Source organism: Acipenser ruthenus, chromosome 9 (assembly GCF_902713425.1).
Source record: "Acipenser ruthenus chromosome 9, fAciRut3.2 maternal haplotype, whole genome shotgun sequence".
Taxonomy (NCBI): Eukaryota; Metazoa; Chordata; class Actinopteri; order Acipenseriformes; family Acipenseridae; genus Acipenser; species Acipenser ruthenus.
This window is the reverse complement of record NC_081197.1, coordinates 41,125,180-41,150,843: the sequence shown is the minus strand read 5'-3', so window position 1 is coordinate 41,150,843 and position 25,664 is coordinate 41,125,180. Positions and strand designations below refer to the sequence as shown.

Genomic DNA, 25,664 nt, shown 5'->3' with positions numbered 1-25,664 from the left:
CGCCTCCCGCCTCCCGCCACCCCCACCCAAAAAAAAGAAAAAGCATCCTCACATTTTTTGTTTATTCTGCTGGTTTATTATAGCCTGTTACAATGACTTTGTATTTTACATATGACCCTATGAATAATGCCCTTACTCTTTAATTCAGTTGCTCTACCGATTACAAAGTTTCGACAAAGTAAACAGACCAACGAAACTAATTTCAATACATGCATATGAAAGGAAATGACTTTGCTCAATAAAAATAGACCCACGCACAGAAATATCTAAATTAAAGCAACTTCCAGATATTTGCACTGAGTCTCCAAGCAGTACTACTCCCCTTTCAATCCAGATGCTTATTTCACTAGTTTTGGAGCCGTGTAGTAAGCACAGCCTTCCTCACTTACATGACTATGTTGTTTTTGGGTGAGGGTGCCCATGCATGTCTTTAATTTATTCTAGGCACATTGTTTTTTGCAGCTTTGCCCTGTTTCACTGCTTTTTCAACAAATATTTTATTTTCTTTCAATGCTTTAGCTTTCAGCCGTTAATTTGTAATTACATTTTTATCTTTAAATACTGCTTACATTCAAATGGGGTCTACACACAATAACTAACAGGTAAGACTAACTCGACAAAACTTCGAGGTTCAGCTTTTCGCTTCATTGATGCATTTTTTTAAAGGTATGTAAGCCTGCTTGCTTATGCCTGGCAGCAGGTCTGTGACACGCTATGCTCCTCCTTCACCTGAGCAATTAACTCAGCAGACATTTTGAAGCGATTGTAAATCGATATTCTCCCATGTAAGGAAATTTGATAGTCCATTTTAATATATTGTTTGTATGGTACTTTCAATGGAGAGACATTGAGCACAGAGTTTAGGTGGGGTATTTTGGAATGCAGTTTCAGCAAATATGACCATTTATGGGCATTTGTGGAAAGGGTCTCTGTTCTGCTCTGTTTTGGTTGCATGGGGGGTGGGAGAATCTCAGAGATAACAGAGGCTTGGTGACTGGCCACGTACACAGGTTTAGGTGGGGAGGGTCTCATTATAGGGGAGTGTTCTATGTTATTAAAAAGTGATTGCAGCCATTGTCTGTTGCACTGATTCCATCCGCTGTGACCCAGAGCATTTGTCTCTGCTTTCTTCAAATAGTTATATTCTTGTATTACACCAATAAACATATTTTTGACTTTCACTAATATTGTTTTTCAGTTTTTATCAATTTTTCCCTACACCAGGATACAAGTTATCCTGGGAATCCATGACCTTGCAAGCAAGGTTAAACTGTTCAGTTCCCCATTACACTGCAGTATTAATTTAACTGAAACTTTCTTTTGAAGCTCTTTTTACGGGTCAATTCAGTTCTTTTTGTTTTAGTGGTTACTTATTGGCATTCTTTTCAAAGTTCAGTGGTAAACAGTTGGCAAATGGTTGCAATCCCAAATTGTTCCAGATTTAGAACAAAACCCCAATACAAAGGGGAAAAATAACACGCTAGATGTAGGAATTACTAAATAATGAACAACACATCTTCACTCTGAAGAGCTCAAAAAAATGTTTAAATGAACCACTTGATTTTTCAGTTTTAGGCTTCAACTGAAATCTTGCCAACACCTTAGCTTCGAATGATAAAAATGCACCAATATAAAATACCACACTTTTGGAATGGTGTTCATAGTGTTTTAAAACCCCTTTCTAAAAAAGCTTGCATTTCTCCACAGTCTAGTCAATATATATACATGGTATCTTGAGAGAAGCAATTTCAGGATCCATATAAATAGCTACCTTTTGGGTTAGAATTTGTTAACGTTCAAGGTTGAATTTTATTAGGTTTGATTCACAACCACTTTAAGGCTTGATGTGTCTGTTCAAACATGTCCTCTAAGAATTCAGGACCTGTTTGCAGCACAACTGACATCTGGAATCCACTGACAGCTGAATTTGTTTTCTAAGTTCTATTACTTTAGGGGAAGGTAAGGGGGAAATATGGATTACCATTGCATCACTGCCAATACTCAGGCTTTAATGAGTGGGGTGAAACTGGCAGTCATGAAGTGGTATGTGCCTCCTACCATTTGGATGGTTGACCTCCAAAGATCACCTGGTTCTGCAGAATGTGCTGTAGACGTCTCGCTTGAGGGCACTCTTCCCTCTCGGCAAGAACATCTGCCCTCTGCCAGCATGGCATTTACGATTTGCTTTGGAGGTGCTTTCCATCTGACTTTAATCCAGGATCCTATGCATTCCTCTTATTTCACACACAAGGCTTTATAGCTTCTTTTTTTTTCTTTAAGGAACCTGCATCTGTGGTGAATGTACATGTTATGATGTGGATCCTACAGGTGAATGGGGAGATATTCATGGTGATACCTGTGAATGTGACGAGAGAAACTGTCATTCAACGTATGACAGATATGCAGATGATTTTTGCTCAGGTAAATAATTCTATGTGGTAGTTTTGTTGATAGAAATACATGTTAAATGTCATTTTTACTATAGGCATTTGGAGGTGCTGTGGAGAAGGGCTTACAGCTATTTCTTATGCATGAAGAAAACCTTGGGTGGTGTTTTCACAAAGGAACATTGTGTAGCTTCACAAGATGTGGTTATAAAATTGTCTGAAACAGCAAATCTTGCCCTGCATTTATATGATTGAATTTGGAACTTAGATAGGTAACCTAATACATTACTACTACAACACACATAAAAAACATGGTTCTAATTGTTTATTTTTTCCTGAAACGATAGATGAAGATCAAATTTAGTGGATTCTGAATGGGTCTCTTTAATTCTATATTCTTGTATTTATTTTTCAACTTCTTGTTTAGGCTAGTAAACATACCTTGACCCACACATGAAGACGCACAGTAAATCTGTGCTGCCAGTCCATCGATTTCAAAACAGTCAGTTCAATTATTCAGCAACAATCCAGGAAGAGCAGAACAATCTCTGTGACTTCACAAGGGTGCCAGTGCAACAGACTCCTCCATAAAAGCAGTGGTTACATTGTCATCAAAACGTTCTGTAATGGTAGCGTTTCCAGTAAACCACCCCTAAAAGCACAACTGCAATATAGTGCAAGAGTGTCATTGCAGATCAACCCTAAAGAAGCATGCATCATATTGTGACAAGCAACAGAAACCTTCAACACTGGACAAGAAACACATGTTTCAAACAATGCATGTGAAGCTTTGTGATTCTACCCAATGTTCAGGCTGTTGTGCATTTGTAGCCAGGTAGATGGTGATACCTGACTGCTAAACCAAACTGTTTTGTTTTATTTATTTGTTTTTATTCCTATTTTTTTTCCTCACGCTGTGCTTAAATATTGTGTCTTTTTGCTTTAAAAAGAAGTAGTACATTACCTTGATATGTTGTCTGCTTCCACTCCACTCCAAAGCCCCATGAAATTCACTGAACTCTATTTTTATCCCTCTATGTGTGTTGTGAAGGTCAGGGTCAGTGTAACTGTGGGAGGTGTGACTGTAAGGAAGGCTGGACTGGGAAGAAGTGTGAGCATCCATTGTCCTGCCGTCTATCCTTGGAGGAGAGCAAAAAAAAATGTCAGGGAAGTTCAAATATGCCTTGCTCTGGAAGAGGTAATTAATTTTATATTCCTTGATTTCTTTACAATTTTAAATCAGCCTGCAGACTTAGGGCTCATTCACACAGGACATGGTGTGTGTGGCATGGTGTGGGCGGCAAGCGGATTTCTTGTGTTCGCACTGAACGCAGCACGGATATTGACTCGGGCAACACACGCGGCAAGACTGCAAATTTTAGCAGTGGGAGCAGGACAAAATTGACCTGATCGACACATTCAAAATCTTAATGTCAGCTGGCAGTACAATGTCGTGAGGCGAGGCATGTTGCCCTCTACATAATTCGATAGAAACTCGTCTAAAAATAATTTTAAACATTCTACAAAATAAGGCCTGAGACAAGCACGGCGCGGCACCGCTGGGCATTTTGACGGTGCGATACCGCTAATCTGCACCCAGGCACACAGGAGCGGTGTGCACTACGCGACTGACTTTTCTTACAATATAGAAAAATGGAATAGTACAGTACTGTAGTTTATTTTGCATCACCTAGAATAGAATATTAGGATGCAGACATAATTAAGGAAAAAAACTTATAAACATAATTTCGATATTCTATTTAACATCATGCAATCTAAGAAACTACAAAATGGTATCTCAAGTCTACCAGAAACTACAACAGTAGTACAGTATTTCATGTTAGATTTCGAAATGTCACATTTTTCAGTTTTTGGAAAACTACAAAGCGATATGTAATTTCAGTATATCAATGTATCATTATTAATTCTATACGGTGTGATGCAAAACTTTTGCCCATAGCTGTAATGCCCCCCATATTATCTACTAAATAAAAACACTGGTTTGTTTTTCAAAGTTGTTTTCTGTCATCTATATGCAGGTGTATGAAATGAGTGATCTGAGCTTAGCAAAGAAACACACAATAGGCTGCTAACAGCAAGTAGCCTACTACTAAAGTGTAATATATCCTTTTACAGCCAGTTATTTAGTAAAAATAGTAGTGAACTACAGAAATAATTTAAAAAAAAGTCAGGAAGGATGTTATCAAGGGCGATGTATAAAACACTGGCTTTTCATGAAATATGGGAGGATCAAACACTTCAGGGTGCTTGGACACCTCCATAGATAAGTTTCATTCATGATTTTACCTGGTACCAGTAGACAGGAGACAGTTGGACAATAGTACTATAGTTGAACTGATATTTTCAACAAAATTATTTTATTGTTATACATTTATATATACAACATTTATATATACAGTATTTTTGTTTGTTTGGTGAATCTCTTTATGCATATGTAAAGATATTCTTCTTGTCACAGATTTGTGCCACAGAACAATTTAGTGAACAAAACATTATTTATCATAAAAGCAAACAAACCAAAAAAAAGCCATAGCTTAAAATTAGGTCACATGTTCAAGTTGTGTGAATACTGACCTTTTTTGTGTCATTTTTAAAAGCCAGCAAAAATGTGCATTTTTCACTTAAATGCTGGATATATAGACTGCATGTATGGGACGGTTTATTTTTGCTTATTAATAAACCTATTTTTATGCAACTTGCATAATCTGAAGGTTAAATGTCTAGGTGCTGCTAAATACACGACCTGCAAGCCACGACTACTGGAACTATATAAAACGATTAACTTGTTTTGAGGCGTGACGTGTTTCAAGGGTGTTAACCTTGCTTCTGATTGGTCAGTTTCATTCCAGTAGCGCGACAAAAAACAAAATAGAAACCGGTTCTATTTTAGCGATGCAAAAATTTCTCAAAGCGACGTCGCTCGCTGATGGTTTGGATACTCCCTTTTGACTGCAGTGACTTCTAAATTATTTGCTCGCGTCCAGTGTGCATGCAGCTTGGCCCTTACACACGAGTTGCGACACGACAAAGCGACGTGAGAAAATCAATAAAACCTATGCTCTCCAATAGCACCCTTCACACCAAAGACAACACGACTAGCGACGTCACTGCGACACAAATTCCAACGCGAGCAATGAAAAAAAAAATAGAACATGGTCCTATTTTTGCCTATTATGCTGTGCATCACACGAAAGAGTCTTCAGAAACTACAAAGCCATGGAAAGTTATACAGAGTCAATTTGGCAATTTTAATATATATATATATATATATATATATATATATATATATATATATATATATATATATATATATACACACACACCAAAGAACTACGAATGTGAAAATCAAATACATTTTAGTGCTTTAGATACCTTGTATCCTGGGCTTCCGTGTACTGCACCCCCTCCCTGAACGACCCTCATTTTTGCCCCTGCCATTGCAATAGCCCGAAACAGGAGTGCCCCCAGAAATATTTCACATGGTACGTAAAACTGAACCAACAGTGACATCCCATCTCATGCCGATAACGACTCTGCATCACCATGCTGGAAAGTGTTTCAGCCTATCGGAGTGCTGCATTTTGTTGGTCTTTCCTCAGTTTCACTGCCACATTTATAAAACTTGAATCAAATTGCATTACTGTTTCTGAAAATGAATAAATACAGCGCAGCCATCAAGACAGAACAGCAGCTACAGTGACAGCCAAATAGTCCACAACAACAATAAAAGGTACAAATAAACCTATTTGAAATACAGGCTTAAACTAGGGGAAAAACTAGCTCACAAATCTGTTATGCTGGTTCCATTTCTAACCATTACTCTCACTATCACTACAACTATCCCTCTAAGCATGGAGTATAAACATAAAATCTTACAAGCTGTGACAAAACAGGCAGTTAAAAAATATAAAACATTAGTAATAAAAACACAACTTGGCAATTATATGTTAATGATCAGGAAATGTATTATTCATTTTCATATAGACTGAGAATGTATTTTCGGCACATAAAACTTCACCACCGTTACAGTGACAGAAACAGACAGTTAGTTCAGTGCTTTTACTGATTATTTTCCCTCTGACATGTGGGTCATCAGAAGAAAGATTTTTGCTATTTTTCAAGGCTTCAACCAAACTTATCTGCTTCTGTTTGCTCATTACTACCACTAAATAAACAGTACAATCCTACAAGCTTAAAATGTCTGTTTCGCTTCAACTGATCGCACAAGATTAATGCAAGTCCACACTTATGAAGCCAAAATTTTGCAAACCAATTGTACGCACAGTGCGTAACGTGTGTAGGGCTGTGGGCGCCAATGGCCCCTAACAAACCCGTCAGCTCAAAGTACGTAGCGATTTTTAAGCTTTTTGACCTTGTTGTTTTGTTTAGTTTCTAAAATTGAATTTATGTATCAAATTATGATTAAAATCGGACATCAATAAATCATTTCAGAAATGTGGAGTTATTTAAAAGAAACGTGGTTTTGACTGTAAACAATAGTCCCAGAATTTCAGATATTAAAATGTTGTCTCGCCGTTATATTTATATTTTTCATTTTCAGTATCATCTGGGTGTTTAGCCACTTCAACAATCATTTTCTCCATATTTTCTCTGCTCTTCTCATTGGTTGATTACAAGGTGGCAACTGAAAAGCTTGCTTCAGGAGCTAGCATAAATTTCCGCACCACCGTCGCCCCTTGTCCTGTGTGAACATTTAGTTAACTATAATGGGAAACGAAGAAGAAAAATCACCAGTGTGAATGATCCTACACTTTTAAGCTAATTCCACTCCTAATGTGTTCCTGGAAACCAACTTCAGTGGCAACATTATTGTTTGTTAAATGCTTATTCTTATTTACTAGTGTAAGCAGGGAGAAGGTTAAATTCCTCCCTGCCAAAAACAAAAACATGTGCATATGCACGTTTTTGTTTAATTATTTTATTGTTAATTATCCCCTGCACCTGAAAGCAATTGTAAATTAGAACCAGGGCCAGGGTATTTAAGAAGTGCAGTCAGTCTGCACTGGACGGCTGAATAAAAGGAAGCGGGGGTGTGGGGGTGTGGGGTGTGGGGTGTGTCACGGAGTCACTGAGTCACTGAGTCACTGACATGTAACTGTGTGTTTTTAGTCAGTAAACAGCTTATTTAGACAAGGTTCCTGAAAAGTGTATAGTCAGTGACCCGGAGGAGCTAAGTGTTGATTTTGTTTGTTTATTTTTGTTTATTAAAAAATAGCACATCCACACTTTAAACTAAATTTTCTGTGTGCTGGGTCATTTTTAAAGGGGCAACGGACTACTGCGAGTGGCGGCCATGTTACACTAGCTAAAATGGTCTTTTGATTGTATACCATATCTCATCAGTTGCTGGTCACTTTTGAGTCTTATCATTCTTCCACAAAGTGAATTTTTCTCTCTCCATATAAAACATGTAATTATGATCAGGCTTAAGATCTCTTTGAGAAGGCAGTCTCCATGCACTCTGGCAGATTAATAATAGAAAAGAGGAGCGAGAACGAATCTGATGATGAAAATGATTCATTTCTCTTTTGATTTATCAAAATATGACTGTTTCCAGCTAAAAATAGAAAGGTAAATTGGAAATGAGGTTTTCGGTGCAATAGTAATATGTTGGTTTATTGAAGTACGATGGGCTTAGCCTACCAAAGTGTAACCTGGGAAAGGACTTTGAGGTGATGTGTATGACCTTTTTAATGATGTTTTATTTCACAGTGGACAATGTGTATAAAGAGGTTATATACCATTGTTGATTTTCTTTTGGACTACACTGATGTAACCATAATGTTTCTGTAATGCAATCTCAGCAGAGCAGTGACCTGAGGGGCAACTTTCTAAAGCTGCCTTTAGACCATTGCAAAAAAGTGCATCAATGATTAGAGTTTAATGTCTACTGGTGACCAATTATCTATCGCCTTGTTTCACTATTAACATAATTTAAAGACCCTTTTGTGGAGAAATGATGTATGGATTTAAACTGATGGAATATTATTTTTTACAAAAACTAAATGAATTCAATATTGTATGTTAAGATTATTTGTGAACAAATCTGGTGTCCTTTGGCCTACTTTTCGTTCTATTTACTGTCAATTACTGTAATTGACTGATTAAATGTTGCCATTAATATTAAAGTATATATATATATATATATATATATATATATATATATATATATAGTATTTTTTAACAGCAAAGACCAGCAAATGAGCTGACTCTTGATATGCAATCCATGCTATTTTTCCCTGGAGCCAACATGTCTGTATGCATTTAATGAAACACCTGAAATAATGCTTAAACTGGCATTTATCCCAGAATGGAGAGAACAAATAATAAAGTTCATAATAAAGTTGGTGTGCTTAGTGTAATAAAATCCTCAATAGGATCCCGTGCCATATAGAAACACAGACTATGCAGTAATTAATTATTTGAATAGGGCTGTATGAGAAGGATCAGTGTTACAAAGCATTACCAATAAATATACAAATGTTTCATTAATAGCAGCTAATGTGGTGAGACTTGAAATAATTGGAGGATGTACCACAAAACAAAAAATGAGTGCTCCCTCTTTTGCCATGGTATTTACTCCTGCTTTTTTTGTGTACAGTAGGTCTGCTCTCACCCCCACAACAATATTCCCCTGTGTCGCTGACCCCTGTCAACTGCTAACTAATTTGTATATACATACTGTAAGCATTAGATAGTAGCCTGTCTTCAAAACATATGTTCCTTGATTTGTCAAATGCTGTTTGTAAATGTAAATTGGTTCCCCAGCTAGTTAGGGCTAGGCACTGGTAGGAATGGTGGGATTGCTTGGCTTTGCTTTGGGCCTTGTCAAGGTAGGCAGAGTTGAATAAAGCAGGTTGTGAAGAGAATCAACATGTTTTGAGGCTTTTGTTTTGGTTTGCTCCCCGTTAGGTGACAATACATTTAAATCAATGCTCATGTTTCAGCGGTTCCAAATAACATACTGTATGCTAATTGTTTGCACTTTGTACAAATGAATGTGTTGAAATACAAACATATTGATTGTCGTTTTTTCGGCTGCACTTTGCCGACCTCTACTACAGTAGTAAGGTTGGCACATTATGCATGATTAGTAATTCGAGGGTGAAAACATTCTGATTGTGCAGTTTGTGTGAGTCTTCTCCATTGTAATAGAGGGGGGACGGTAAGGTGGTTGTCTTGGAAACTATACCTATCACGACATTATTTTATATTGCATTGTACCATTGTTACTGGGACTGCCCTTTCCTTTCTTGTCTGGATTGACCAGTGAGGCATGTCTGTTGAATAGATCCTTATCTAGTGTTTTCTCTCAGAGGTCATGTTGCTTGGACATGGCCAATTCATCTGGGCGACCTTGAAGTGAATGGAGACAGCCTGAAATCATTCTGCTAAAGTCATGGCGTTAGCTTTTGCATAAAGGAATAACCTTTCAAGTGTATTGCATAACCTTTAAGATTAAGATAAATCTATAAAATGGCAAATGAAAATACACTGAGGCAGTTATATATATATATATATATATATATATATATATATATATATATATATATATATATATATATATATATATATATATATATATATATAGTGCCTTGCATAAGTATTTACCCCCCTTGGACTTTTCCACATTTTGTAGTGTTACAACCTGGAATTAAAATGGATTTAATTTGGATTTTTTGTCATTGATCTACACAAAATAGTCCATAATGTCCAAGTGGGGAAAAAAATCTATATATTTTTCAAAATTATTTACAAATAAAAAAACTGAAAAGTCTTGATTGCATAAGTATTCACCCCCTTTGCTGTGACACCCCTAAATAAGCTCTGGTGCAACCAATTGCCTTCAGAAGTCACATAATTAGTTGAATGGAGTCCACCTGTGTGCAATTAAAGTGTCACATGATCTCAGATTAAATACACCTGTTTCTGGAAGGCCCCAGTTTGTTAGAGAGCATATCTAAACAAACAGCATCATGAAGACCAAGGAGCTATCAAAACAAGTCCGGGATAAAGATCTGGAGAAGCACCAATCAGGGTTGGGTTATAAAAAAATATCCCAAACTTTGAACATCCCCCGGAGCACCGTGAAATCCATTATTAAAAAATGGAAAGAATATGGCACAACCGCGGCTTAGCCTAGAGAAGGCCGTCCACCAAAACTCAGTGACCAGGTAAGGAGGGCATTAGTCAGAGAAGCAACCAAGAGGCCAATGGTAACTCTGAAGTAGCTGGAGAGATCCACAGCTGCGATGGGAGAAACCGTCCATGGGACAACTATAACCCGGATGCTGCACAAAGCTGGGCTTTATGGAAGAGTGGCGAGAAGAAAGCCATTGCTGAAAAAAACCCATATCAAATCCCATTTGGATTTTGCCAAAAAGCATGTGGGAGACACAGCAAACATGTGGAAAAAGGCTCTCTGGTCTGATGAGACCAAAATTGAACTTTTTGGCGTTAGCGCAAAACGCTATGTGTGGCGCAAAGCCAACACAGCTCATCACCCTGAGAGCACCATCCCCACGGTGAAGCATGGTGGTGGCAGCATCATGTTATGGGATGCTTTTCATCGGCAGGGACTGGGAAACTGGTCAGGATTGAGGGCAAGATGGATGGAGCCAAATACAGGGAAATTCTAGAGGAAAACCTGTTTCAGTCTGCAAGAGACCTGGGACTGGGGCGAAGGTTCACCTTCCAGCAGGACAATGACCCTAAACACACAGCCAAAGCTACATTGGAGTGGTTTAAAAACAAGAACCTGAATGTCTTAGAATGGCCCAGTCAAAGCCCAGACCTCAATCCGATTGAGAATCTGTGGCAAGACTTGAAAATTGCTGTTCACCAACGGTCCCCATCCAACTTGACAGAGCTTGAGCAATTTTGCCAAGAAGAATGGGCAAAGCTGGTAGAGACTTACCCAAAAAGACTCACAGCTGTAATTGCTGCCAAAGGTGCTTCTACCAAGTATTGACTCAGGGGGGTGAATACTTACGCAACCAACAAATGTCTTTTTTTTGTTAATTAACTTTTGTTTCACAATAAAAAAATATTTTGCTCCTTCAAAGTGTTAAGTATGTTGTGTAAATCAAATGGTAAAAATCCCAATTAAATCCATTTTAATTCCAGGTTGTAACACTACAAAATGTGGAAAAGTCCAAGGGAGGTGAATACTTATGCTAGGCACTGTATATGTGTGTGTGTGTGTGTGTGTGTATATATATATATATATATATATATATATATATATATATATATATATATATATATAAATCCAGGGCTGGCAATGGAACATGAAACAAGCATTGTGATTGGTCGAACAAGGTTCCAGCTGTCCGTATATTGGATGGATACAGACAGTTGGAACCTCATCACATTATTAGAAATCACTGCGCTGCCCTCGCAGAATTTAAAGTAATGGTAGCCATCTCGTTTACAGTTACAGATGTACAGTAAAGCTATAAAAATGAGTGATCAATTACCAGCAGAAAAATCCCCAAATAAGTAAGTAGACATGCTGATTTGGATGAAGAACAATTAAATGAACTGGAAGATTGCTAAACAGAAATAAATAAAATAATTTGTTGTCTTTTATGCTCACTCACCCTGACTTTGTCACTTCAAATAATGTATGTGTCATATTTTATGACTTGCCTTATTGGTATAAATCTACAACAAGGACATGGGGGCTGACTACTAACTTTTAAACATGAGCCACCCAGTTCCTTCATATAGAATTGTGAATATAGAATTAACACATACAGTAGTAACATATCAACTTAGTGCACAATTAACAGGTTTCATGATGTTTCAATGGAAAAACAAGTTGAGGAAACGATCTCAAAACAAACACATTCAACATATTGGGGCATCAGTGTGGAGTAGTGGTTAGGACTCGACTCTCGACTGGAGGGTCATTGGTTCAATCCCTGGTGGGGACACTGCTGCTGTACCCTTGAGCAAGGTACTTTATCTAGATTGCTCCAAAAACCCAACTGTATAAATGGGTAATTGTATGTAAAAATAATGTGATATCTTGTAACAATTGTAAGTCGCCCTGGATAAGGGTGTGTGCTAAGAAATAAATAATAATAATAACATTGAAGATTTACTGTGGGCACTAAAAAATCCCAGAACCCGACCTATAATGTACGTCATCTTTGTCTGTTATAGTCTTCATAATTCATTATACAGTATAAATACTGTGCTGAAATAGTAAATGGTGTCAAACTGACAGAATCTTACACCTGGTAATGATAGACTGGGTTGTTTTACAAAGGTTATGTGTCTTCAATAGATTTTTTTTTTTTTAGTTATTCACAGATGAATTACCACATGCCCCAGCAATGTTTTAAGGAAATGGATTCTACATTCAACATAGGTAAACATAATAGGATACTGCTGCTTCGGAGACTGGGTGAAAAACAAGATCTAACAGCATTCATGTAGAGCTTCGCCTGAGAGAAAACGCTTGCTGATTTCACATTCTTTCTTTAGTGGAATTTCCTTGAGGAAACACCTGCAGTTTTACATTTTGTGCTGAGCCTTGGGATATTTTCTTACCATTTAGTTTGGAATGGAACATACATCTATCCAGATATAGATAATATATTATCTTATACACCAGCTATTACACATATCAATATGTTATGTTATACATTTTTTTAATCACAAGTAGCTAGTTGCTCTTTGTAAATACTGGTGTAAGAACTGTCTCTTGTCAGTTACTTGGTCAGTGGTGTAAATAATGGATTTAAATTTCAGATGAAAGTGTAATTGCAATAACATATTTTTGCGTGAACTCTCTGGAATTAAACAAGTTATTATTACTGGCGCTAGAGCTGTGAATTTGATGTTTTTTTTAACTGTCTACAGCCATGATCTAATGGCGAGTTTCCAGGTTTCACTGGCTCAGGGTAGAATATTCCTGCTCTGGTATGAGAACTATGATGACCAACTTTGGTGGGTGGTGAAAAAAAAATTACAGATATCTTGCACCACTAAAGCATGTGAATTTTGCTAAACCAGGATCCAGATTAACTGCTCTAGTTCCACCTCTAAATGTAGAAGTCACTATTTAGTAATATCCTGCAATTGGATTTAGGATAAAATGGGTAAACTCAGCCTTGATGCTTTGTTTAATTGGAAGCACGTGTGTCTTATTGGGTGTTGAAGTTTTCTGGGATTTGAGCCACTGTAGCATGACTGTTGGTTATCACGATATGTTTAATTTAATTTGTTCTTCCCAGGGGAGTGGGTGTTGTTGGAACGGCATGAGGAGGCAACATGTCTTATATATGATGGATTTGCCCACCCAGGCCCCAAATTACGGTCTAGTTTATCTGCCACAGTGTGATTGTTAAGTGTGTTGTCTGTGTCTGCTTTCGGAGCTGTACTATTTGGTGGTTCCTGTTCCTCGTTCATTGGTTTGGTGTCATTCTCAAACTGGCTTGGTTACTCCCCTATTTTCGTTTGGATGGTTTTTATTTGTATTATAAGGATCTTGAAATATTTGCAGTTAATGATAAATATTTGTAAACATAACTATGCCTTTAACAATTTGTGAGAACATCTTTAAACATAATAGTTAAAATTTCATAGTGCTGTACATTCATCATTTTTTAATTATAAACAATTTTACCTTACCTGAAAAAGCTGTTGTGCTGTGTTTTGCTGTTTTCTTGTTTTCCCATCTCAGAGAGACCTACCTGCCTGCTGCTGGGCTAACTGAGGGACTCCTTGAAGCATTTTTAGTTTAGATCCTAGAAATAAAAATTCAGCCACACAAAATAACACTAATTTGTTCTTACTGATTAGTTTGCTAAATCATTCAAATACTGCCACCTTCTCTGTGGAGGAGAACGACGCTGAAATCATGTTTATTATGAACAGTTGCAAATTATTTATTTTGAGGTGTGTCATGACCACAGTCGAGAATTAAATGGATAGATATAGGCAAAATAAAATATAAAAGATAATGTCTAGTCTATGTATACACTAGTCAGAGTGACAGGTATTATAATATAGCCCTAATAATAATAGAAATATACATTTACAAAAAAATAATTTGCAACTGTTCATAATAAACATGATTATTATGCCTACGCAAAATGTCAGAATGACCAGGCTTTTGGTTATGAACAGGGCAGGAGATGACAACCAAACACTGGTTCTGACCTCAGCTCACAACAGGAGCGCTATAGGTATTTAAATTACTGTATACTATTACAGTTAAAAGGCATTTTACAATCATTTTAAAATTGTTTCAATGGTGTCTAAAAATACAAAAATAAAATCTCTCTAAAACCAATAGTTCATTGTGTTCATTCATCCCAGATAACACTGCTGCATGTGACGCCAGGCAGACTGTATCCTAGCAACCTAACTGAGCAGCTATGGTCTGTAAAAGTTACAGCAGCACAGGCGACCCCTCGAGTGAAAATAATAGGTGCATCTACTAACTTGTATTGGGGTGCGGCATGCTAATACCTGACCAGAAAGAATGAAGATTTTAATTACGGGACCGCAGTCAAAAATGTAAATAACACCACCAAGCCTGGGATAGCTCAAAGTTCCACGAAGCAGTGATCCAGGATGATAGGGTGAGGGGGTGGGGTGGGGGTGGGGGGGGCTGTCACTATAGGTCCAATGCATCTTACAGGTTTTGTATTGTTTTTAACTTATTTGACGTGATACTGACTCTTTAAAACATTATCATTGCAATTTAAAAAGGTTTAACATGGCTAAGGTTTTTTTTTTTAAAAAAAAACATGAAATGAACCACTTCCCTAACCTCCACCATCTACTGTATGCTAAAAATGATCCCTGATTAATTACCCACGGCTGCAATCAGTTTGTGGAATAAATCACACTTCCAAGGCGGCAGTTTAACAGAGCAAAATAGTCCAATTTGACTTGCAGATGTTACTGACTCCTCTTTGACTGGCATCCAAAACAGAAACTGCTGAGATGATGAGCAATGTACGGTATTAATCAGTAAATCGTTTAAATTGTGTTTAGATTGATGCCTGCAATCAATTCCTTCAATCTTGGGAGCCTGATTTTATTACATTTCAAGGGCTAAATAAAAGTGTAGCGGCATGTTTACCTGATAGGCAGGGCCCTACCAAATTCACGGTACATTTTCGTAAATTTCACAGTCATAACATTTAAAAAATCTTAAATTTCACTGTCTCAGTTATTAAAATCTTAAATGTCATGGTGGTGTAACAAAGTATGAACATGTAGTTAAAATGGTAAAATACATGGTTAACATTTAAAGCCCTGAAGTTAGCAGAAGTAGAAACGCTAAAAGAAAATGAAACTGAAATCCAGAGGCTCTCTATGATTGTTGCGTTTCTGTTATTGGTTAAAAAAAAAAAAAAGTTCTGGTTTTAAATGTCATTGTATGCAAAAACTCTTCTGAAATGCTATTTTTCTTCATTCCCTGTCTCTGCGGTGTAAATACCTGTCCGTATTTAGACACGACTCTCTCTGCATCCACAGAGTTTGTTGGAATTGATAGACAGCACCGAGCTAGGGACGGGTCTGTAGCTGGACAATATATCCAGAGGCTAAAAATATAAATGTGAAGTCTCTGAAATTACTGACATATTTATTTTATTTAATTTTTTGGTCGTGCTGTATTTATGTATTTTTCTACTCGTACTACTACTTGGTATATATTTGTCTTCCAAATTATTTTACATGATCCGCTGCAGTAATGATTGCAGCACTTTTTGATTTATTTTGGACACTCATTTTAGATTTAGGTCTAACACGGCTCTCCTGACGGTACTACCATTTGAGATCCGTAGGTTACACTAAACCCGCCCCGGATGCCCGTGTCTACCAATCAGCGAGTAATTAATAAATCCTGTCCAGTTCATGATGGGCTTTCTTTTTTAAATTGAAACAAGCTAACAATCGCATCTGTAACTGTAACTACAGGAATCTGTAACTGTACATATAAATTAATTGGATTTTAGTACAGGGTAAAATTACACAAAACAGACCAGATTTCACGACGCAGAATGAATTTCACGGTCCGTGTCGCGTTTTTCACGGCCGTGAAATGGGTAGGGCCCTAATGATAGGAATTCAGACACCTTGTTGCAAACAGGTTTGTTATTTTAAGCTGCATTGCCTTTACAGAATACAGTCTTGTGATGAATGTAATGGGACACATGCAATGACGCAAGGATGGCTATAGAGCTATCTTTAAATCCCTGGATATAGGCGAGTCTTGAATTTGGAGCGGGGGCCTGGACTGGGGAATCTCATTTAAGCACAAAATAATCGGGCCTATTCATCTACACCATGATGCACTCCCTCACACACTTTACACTTCACCACTCATCCTAACTGCAAGATTCTTACTGCCCTATAATCTTACTGTTTTTGTCCTTTCATTGTCATTTACAATAGAGTGTAATACAGTATGTACTGTAATGAATTGAATTGAACTAAATGCAGTGTAAAATATCTAGCATACCTTGTTCACAACAATGACAGTACTATATTAAACTCTACACAGTTGTTGTTTTTTTTTCACAGCTCTTCAATCTGCACCAATCTGATTTGATTAAACCGATTGATTCACATTGACATACTGTTTTTCACTCAGTCATGATGCTGTAGAATTATGAAATGACCTATAGAGCACCTGGTACTGTTTCTCTAACATGGAGAATGGAGCTAGGAGGTTGGGATTAAGGTCATTTCTGGACCTTACAGTAAAGTCTTCTGTCAGCCAGATGCTTGTTTACTAAAAGTAAATGTACAAAAGTAAACAAAGATACACCTTGCTTGAAAAAGTCATGTTCAAGTCTATCGGAATAAATACCCTCTATAGTACCAATTGCTGTTTGATAACTGGAAAGCACTTTCATTAACACTGACACCACCAGGCATTCCCTGAATGACAGTGGAAGTCTTCTCCTGAGGTATGTTGCTCCATAATTGAACAAGGGCGCCTGCCTGGGCTTGAACAATTCTGGATCGGTGTGGATGTTGTGAAGGTTGACATTTATCAGGTTCCAAACTTGTTTGATCTGAATCATATCCGGGGATTAACTTGGTCACGGCAACACTTCGGTCCCTCCACTCTCTTTCCATTGGTACCAGCACACAGAGCATGTTCGCTGTTCACCTGTGGCATGTAATGCAGGACAGAGCCCTGTAGTCAACAGCTGGATGTATCTGTCCACAGAAATTACATTTAGATCTGTTGTTTTTAAATAAACAATGCAGTGAGAAATGTATGTCAATAATAAAAAAAAATGCATCTGATATATATGTGCATATGAAAGAAGGATTCATTTATAGATGCATACAGGAATCCACATTCTGTACTGTACTGAATTGAATATGCAATTGTATTTTGGATGTTATGACCCCACCTGGGACGTGGCACTTTAAATTTAGGTGGGGTCCTGATATCTGCTGTACAGAGAGTGAATTTACAGTGTGGTGACAGGATCAATAGACTTCAACATGAACAGAATGAAAGTGAAAATAAAGAATTAAAAACTAACTGAACTAAAAAAAAAGAAAAAACTGATGCAAGTATGTTATGCTAAATGAAGAAAAACATTTTTTAAATCCATTTAAATGTTTAGGAGGAACTAAAACCTGTTTGACTTAGCTATGTAGGTCTTCATCCATTTGTCTGAATTGGCATTTCCTGTGAATTTCCCAACTTGTTGTGGATGTAGATCGAAGTCATGCTTTTTTATTGATGCTGTACTTGAAGTAAGCAGCACACAGAATTTATGATTTATATTTTCACAAATATAAAACAAATCTAGTATACTATCACTATGAGTCTTTGGATATTAGTCTTTATATATCCTTTAAGAAGGGATTTTATAACCTGTTGATTTGAAAAACTTTCATATTTTATCATTCATTTTTGTATAATTTTTTTAATTTGTTTGTTTTTCTCACAAGTATGCTGAGCATATGGCATAAATACTGTTAAATAGGAACATCTGAGTAACTGATTAGCAAGACTATGAGGACACACTATATAAACAGCAATGACTCATTCTTCGCTCTCTGACCTTTAATTTCCTCTGTTGATTGAAGGGTTTGGCTAAATGCTACGGTTCGTTAGAGGCCACAAGCTAAAAGACAGCATTTATCTGTTTGCCTTTTCCTTTGCTATAAAATGTTAGGGTTCCGACTGTCTGTCAGAAACGCTCAATCAGTAAAATAGCATTGGCTGTAATTTATTCTTTTTTAAACTAATGATATACATGTAAGAGCAAGATCACACTTGGAAGCATCAACGATAAACATGAATTAATGTGTTGAGAAATCAAGAAAGTCGTCTGCAAAGAACAAGAGAGGATTAGATATTCAGGCGAGGTCGGAACAAAAGATCAAAATTCAGGGATGAAAAACTGACCAGGAATTTAATCACCAGCAACTAACTCTGTCCATTTTTATTAGGTTTCCTCTTGACCTGATTTATTTAGTATGCAGAGAGTTCACATTTGGAGAGAATTTGTCTGTGGATAATTTCTACTTTATGTGATGAAGAGCATACAGGTATATATGTCATTTGCAATGTGTACTGTAATATTTGTGAACACTGTTTTCACCATGTTAAGAACCATGCATTATTCATTAGATTGTAAAAAAAGTCTTAAACTAAATCCAGTCAATTCTCTTTAATGCAAATTTCAAGGGAACAGCAAAAAATGTGCCTTCTCAGTAATTCGTATTATCAGGAGTCTAAAGCCAAACTCATCCTGTCAGTTTTTATTGAAGTTACATGAGCACTGAAATCAATTTTCAATTACAAAACCACGACAAGTTTTATACATTTAAAAGTATTATCTGTTTTATTGAAAATACGACTGTAAGTGAACTTTTAAAAAGTATACATTGCAAATGAACTGCACTTGAAACCTGCAAGACCCATTCTGACCACAGGCATTTTTAAACCACAAAAGCAAGGTGTCCTCAACATCAGGGTATTGAGCAAATCAGAAACATTGATGACTTGCTGTTCATAAGCCTGTATTATTGTATCTCTTTTTTTTTTTAGAATGGTTGATAAAGTGTTCGTGGGAATGTTGAAATCTTTAGCAACATCTTTCTTTTTCTTGTACGCAAGGATAGTGCATGGTTGTGCATGAGTACTATGGCAACTTGAAATGCATCATAGGATCTGTACTCCCCAAACATCACTACAGTACAGAGGAGCTAAGTTAATACATTTCCCAATATCCTTTACATTCAGGTGTTCGAACTAGGGCGTAATTCACATTTTTCTTCCCTGGGAGGCCTCCAAAATAATTTATGTTAACAGGACATTTGCATTAAGTGAATTTGTATTATCAGAAGTAATTTACAATGAGCCAGGACCCTGTAGAAAAATTGTACTGTAACTAACGCATGATTTCCTACTGATTTTCAAATGAAATTCCAATTGAATTAAAAAGTCACAAGCATGAGTTCATGACCTGCTTTTCATGACTTCATAACATTTCCCTTAATACACATAAAATAATCATGAACAGACACTTATTTTAAAGTGTTACCGTAATAACAAACTATTTAAGTTTTTTTATTTGTTACATTTCAACAGATGTATGGAACAGACAGAGCAAATTCATGAAAGGGGTGATGGTAACCCATGGAAATGGTGTTTTATTCTGAGCAGTACTGATGGTTCTCAAGAGTGGTCCAGTTCCATCAGCAGGGCTCAGGTGCAGGCCAAGGTAGCCACAGAAGTGTGTAGTTTGAGGGATATAAATTATGATACCACCTTGATCATGCAATGTATTGCTGGTGCACCCATTGTCCATATGAGATTGTCCTTGCCATGTTGCCCTAATGTACCCTACATGTTCTACATTCATATGATACATTTGTTCCTATACCACGATAAAGTGGTCTGCGTATAATCATCCTGAACATTGTTCATCCTCAGGTACCCCAGCTCAAAACGCATTGATACACAGAGAAAAAAAAAAAATCAGCAAACACATAATTAGATATTTAAGAGGAAAAAAAGAACAAAAAATGTTACTGAGACAACTCATTGTGAGAGACAGTCAGACTCTTGATTTAATAGTTGCAAAGTTTTATTTCTGAGTAAATGAGCGCAGGCAGACATCCACAAGAAAGGAGGCTAAATAAAATAGCAAGAAGAAATACTGACAATTGGTGATACATACTTTGACATTTTGCGACTTAACTGAAAATGATTGCACAATCATTTAAAATTGCTATTTTATAATAATAAAAATAATTGTAAAGCATTTGCCTAAATCCCCCTTTTTTATATACTTTAAAGTTAATTATGGATTCACACAGTTGATTTCCGTAGAACAAAATCTGCTGATGTTATTTTATTAAAGCTGTGCTCTGTCACTTTTGATTTTTGGAATACCCAAGGTATAGTATACTTTATACTTTTGTGTCACACGGATTATGATACAGTACACTCAAATTCTTGTTGCTAAGTATGTGATAGAATATCAAAGCCTGATTGGTCAATGCGACTGACCTTTCTATATGCATAGTGTTAGTGCCCTGGTAGTTGCTGAGCATTAAAAATAAAGTGACATGCATAATAGCTGGATCAGTTAGAAGTGATTGGTTGTTATGTCTGGGGCTGATGTAAGGATAGGCATAGTGCAAACAATTGCAGCTAATCCAAATTGCCTAGCGGCCAGGCAATTGTTTTGCACTGTGGCCTATGTAAGTTTAAGAGCAATTCAAAATACTCAACACGCACAAATAATGAGCTGCAATCATGATAATGAGGATCACAATGAGCGCCGCTTGTGCATCGGGATAATTAGCGGACGCACTTAGCGCTCAGAGGTGAGGTGCGTTAGGAGTAAAGAGAGCATTAGGCACTGTGTGATATTGGTGGAGCACAAAATTCAAACCAAACTAAAAAAATATGTCAGAGGAAGGGCAGCAAAGTCCTCTTGGCCCACAAAAAAAGAGGAAAAGTTTTCTTAGGAGATGAGAGTCCTTACGGCTGAGGTCACGCAACATGAAATTGAGTTATATTGAAAAGCCTCTGCTGGCATCAGTTATGCTACCAAAGAGGCCACATGGTCCTCTATAGTGGAGAAAATCAAAGCTGTGACCATGGGTTTAAATATGCAGGGTCTTCTCCGTCTTGCCCTTCTCCTCAGAAGGTTGTTCTGCCTGTCCTCTACAAGAACCAAGCATCGCCGCATCAGGAAGTGTACCACAGCAGCCATCCTGCGGCCAATAACAGGTCTCCGAAGGTGTGTGCTTTTATACAGCTCTTAATTTCTCACTTCTACAATGGTTTTCACCTTGTAAGAGGAGGTGCAAAGTTTTTGGAGGGTCAGCAATTGCCTAAGTGCAAGGCAAAATCATTTCATCTCATTATAATGTTTGCGCCCGCTTAGTATTCCAGATCCCTGCCCAATCCCATGCTCTTTTCTTCATTTGAATACATTTCAATATTGTTTAAATTAATTAATGATGGCAAAGTGCTAATTTGATAGCGGGTGCAGAACGGCGGGTGAAAACAGTTCTTTATATATGTCGCATTTTAGTGGCTGCTAAAGTCTCACTTACGGCCCGCTAAACACGGTTTGCGCATGCAAAACAACGATTGCAATATGGGTGTTTTGCAGCCTCAAATCGCTTTGCATGTCCTTACATCAGCCCCTATGCGTGCAAACAAACTGATATCATATTTGCCTGCGGAATAAAAGTGCATGGACTGATGAAGCCTTTCCTCTTTGATTCTAATTGTATGCACTTCAAACACCCAGACAGCTCTTTTGATGCAGTATATGTACAGACTTCATCTTGTTTTTATGTACGCGCAGTTCATCTTTTGTTACCCCTGATTTAGCAAATGTGCTTTAGCCAACAGTGCACATGCTATTAAAAAACATGCTATTAAAAACACCCTTCGCGAAAGTACATCTATTCTTCAAGTTCAATTATTTCTAAATTATCCAACTAATGTGCAATTTCAGACTTGGATACTTTACTTATCTCAAATGACTAATTTAAAGTGTGGATTTGTTCTTCAATACACATTTTTTAATAGGTTGCATATTTGATATTGAAAATCTAAACTTTTAATAAGGTAACGTGGGGATATTTGTTGTTATTGCACATATGATGTAATTCTGCACTATAGCTGTAAGAAGCCTACTGACCATAATCTTATTTTCAGAGTGATTCTAGAGGCAGCATCTATACAATAAAGTACAAGGACAAACCTAATATCTACATTCTAAAACAATGCTAAATGTTGTACTGTACTTGTTTCATCAACAAACTTTAGCATTTTGAATGAGTAAAATAATGTATTGCTGTTCTAAGATAGACCTTTTAGGGTTTGAAATATGTGGTTCATCCCTTTAAAAAAAAAAAAAAAAAGTCTTAGTTAATTAGAACAACATTTTGGCAAGAGCCTTCAACAGTTCTTATAAGTACCTAACAAAGTAAATTAAAATAAATTGTAATAGGTTAAAAGGTTTGTTTATTTCTCCATAATAATAATGGTAGTCTTCTTGATGTGATTTTTCAATATTTTAATTCCAAGACAAAAAGGAAAAACCAATGAAACACAATAGAGAGTGTAACCACATACGAACTGCACAAACACATCTTGAAACTAAACAATACTGTAGGGTTAATTCTACAGTGCTGTCAAGTAAATTAGTGAAGATTGCTGTAGTACAGAAACACACAGCTTAAATAGCATATGAAAGCCAGCCCCCTCCTTGGGCAGCATGAGCATGTCATGACATCTGTTGCCATGGTACCCAGACCATACAGCACCTGGTTATCTACAAAGAAGTCTGATGGGTTGCTATGCAGTGTGATGCTAGCAGGTTGTTGTTTACCTTCTTACCTTGAGTACCTCAGTGTGCTGAAAATCTGACATCAGTAGTTTTGTGAGTATGTAGCCAAGATAACCTTGATGGAAAGTAAATATCCTGGTGGTTTACAAATTAATGAAGTGATAATCTATAGTGGAAACTGCATAGAGTTAACATTTTGGTGATTTCAATCTTTACAAGGTAGCTGACATTTTCCAGCAAACGAATTGTCAACTTAAAGATCTCAGCTGACACCAGTACTAATTACAGTTACTTTAGGAACAAACATCAATTTATATGAAAAATATACCCCCAGAACGGTTTGCCATGGTAAAATTGCACTGTACAGTAATATGGCAGTTTCCCATGCTTTTCCAATGCTTTTACCATAACACATGACAGTAATCAGTTACACTGTAAGGGAAAAAAACAATTATATTAAGTATTGCCCCAAACTACTGACATGCCTTGGTGGAATGTTATGATATCAAAATTAAAATATATTGCCCTAAAGGAATGCAATCATGTGTATTGCAGGTGTGGTGTTTGATATGTGCATGGGTTTAGGAATTTAAAAAAAGCATGGTATTCTAACTTGCCTGTGTTGTGCAGGCTATACCACAGTGGGGGAACAAACTGTGTATTCATCACTGAATATCTAAAACTGTTGAGTATTATTTTTAAATCACATATATGAAATGAACATGATATATAAATAAGTTTACAGTATATCTCATCCTGTGTGTCTGTCATCCAGTTCACAGAACACTACTTCATGTATGATGTTTATAATAAGATAATACATTTTGCACAGGTTCATGTAAGAACCCCCTTGGCTGAATCTGCCTATCCTCGCTGTGTCATATACGCAGACCAGTATGTTTTCCATCCATTTATTGAGCGAGTTTATAAGTTACTCGGTAAAATTGCTACAAAAATAGTAGCGACATAAGGGCGAAAAAATGGTTTTCCATCCACTGCAAATTCTAGCGAGTCAAAGGGAATTCCCTTTGATGTCATAGCCTAATTTGCATGTGTCGCTACGCTTTCACGTTATTCACAAGAAATATAATCGCTAGATGATTTTCCATACATTGTTTTTGTTCACTCGCTAGCTAGTTTAGCGAGTATATTTTACCGAGTTAAGCTCTTTTAAAAAAAAAAAAAAAAAAAAAAATCAATGAACCTTGGCCCTGTTCCACAATGTACATCCCGAACCTGCAATGCGTGTCAAAAATAGTGTTGCATGCATAAAGGGTACTTAGAAAGGTAAAGGTATAAAACCTGTAGCATTGTTTTCACAAATGTTCCCAGTGCGTGTGTATGTGTGTCTATATATATATATATATATATATATATATATATATATATATATATATATATATATATATATATATATATATATATATATATATATATATATTTGCCCAACGTTTCGATATGTTGTACATATCTTTCTCAAGGGAGCCTGTGTTTGAATCAAAACATTGGGGGTATTTATAGGTTTTTGACGGCATGACAACTACTTGTTATTGTTTACATTCAAATCCATGATTTATTCTTACATGATGTAATGGTGTTCTATATATTGTGACATCATTTTTACTTCTATCTTTGAATTTGTATTAATTCTAATTAACACTACTTCATATTTTTATTATATCATGCAATGCTGGCTCTGAGGATCAGTCTAGATCTGGCCTCCCCAGCGCATCAGCATGCACAACTTTTGAATGAATTTTGTTTATTTATTTAAATGTTATATATTTATTGAAGTTAATTAGTTCATTCTTTTCTGTTGAGTCCCGCTGGCATAATCGTGTTCAGTCTATTTATCCATTTACTTTCTTTTATTCTTATATATATATATATATATATATATATATATATATATATATATATATATATTAGGGCTGCCAATTAATCGCAGTTAACTTCTGCGATTTAACGCATAAATGTTTTTAGAGATTAATTATTTTAACGCGCGTTAATCACATTGCTGCGTATTGAGCCTTTCAGCACACCGTACTTCAATCCCGGCAGCGGCAACATTGTATTGAGTGTCTGAGTGCAGTTCTTGTTTAAATAGAAAGTTAGTCACTGAACCGCTTAATGGAGCAAAGCGCTGAAAATAATTTTTTTTTTTTTTTTTTGATGGGCTAACTGGACAGAAAGACGCTTACTTGTCTACTGTCAAAGTGAGTTCCAGTATCAAACACGAGTACATCTAGTCTGCTGCGTGCTGAACACGCCTCCATCTGTCAAAATACACTAGCAGCTCTTTTGCTACAGACAATAACACCAACAAATTAAACACACCCGTTTCGACAGAAATGCAGGATCGCTGCAAGCCCATATCAAGCTAAGTATTGGTGTTATTGGTACATTTTGG

At 36.7% G+C, this 25,664-nt stretch overlaps 1 protein-coding gene across 1 annotated transcript in view; it reads left to right on the top strand.

Annotated features, from left to right (window-relative positions):
- Positions 1-25,664, top strand: part of LOC117405705 (integrin beta-like protein 1) — a 93,460-nt gene that overhangs the window by 37,455 nt on the left and 30,341 nt on the right. The window contains exons 6-7 of the mRNA XM_034008995.3: positions 2,281-2,421; positions 3,439-3,585. Of these exons, the coding sequence (XP_033864886.3) occupies positions 2,281-2,421; positions 3,439-3,585 (288 nt within the window). The remainder of the gene's footprint in view (positions 1-2,280; positions 2,422-3,438; positions 3,586-25,664) is intronic.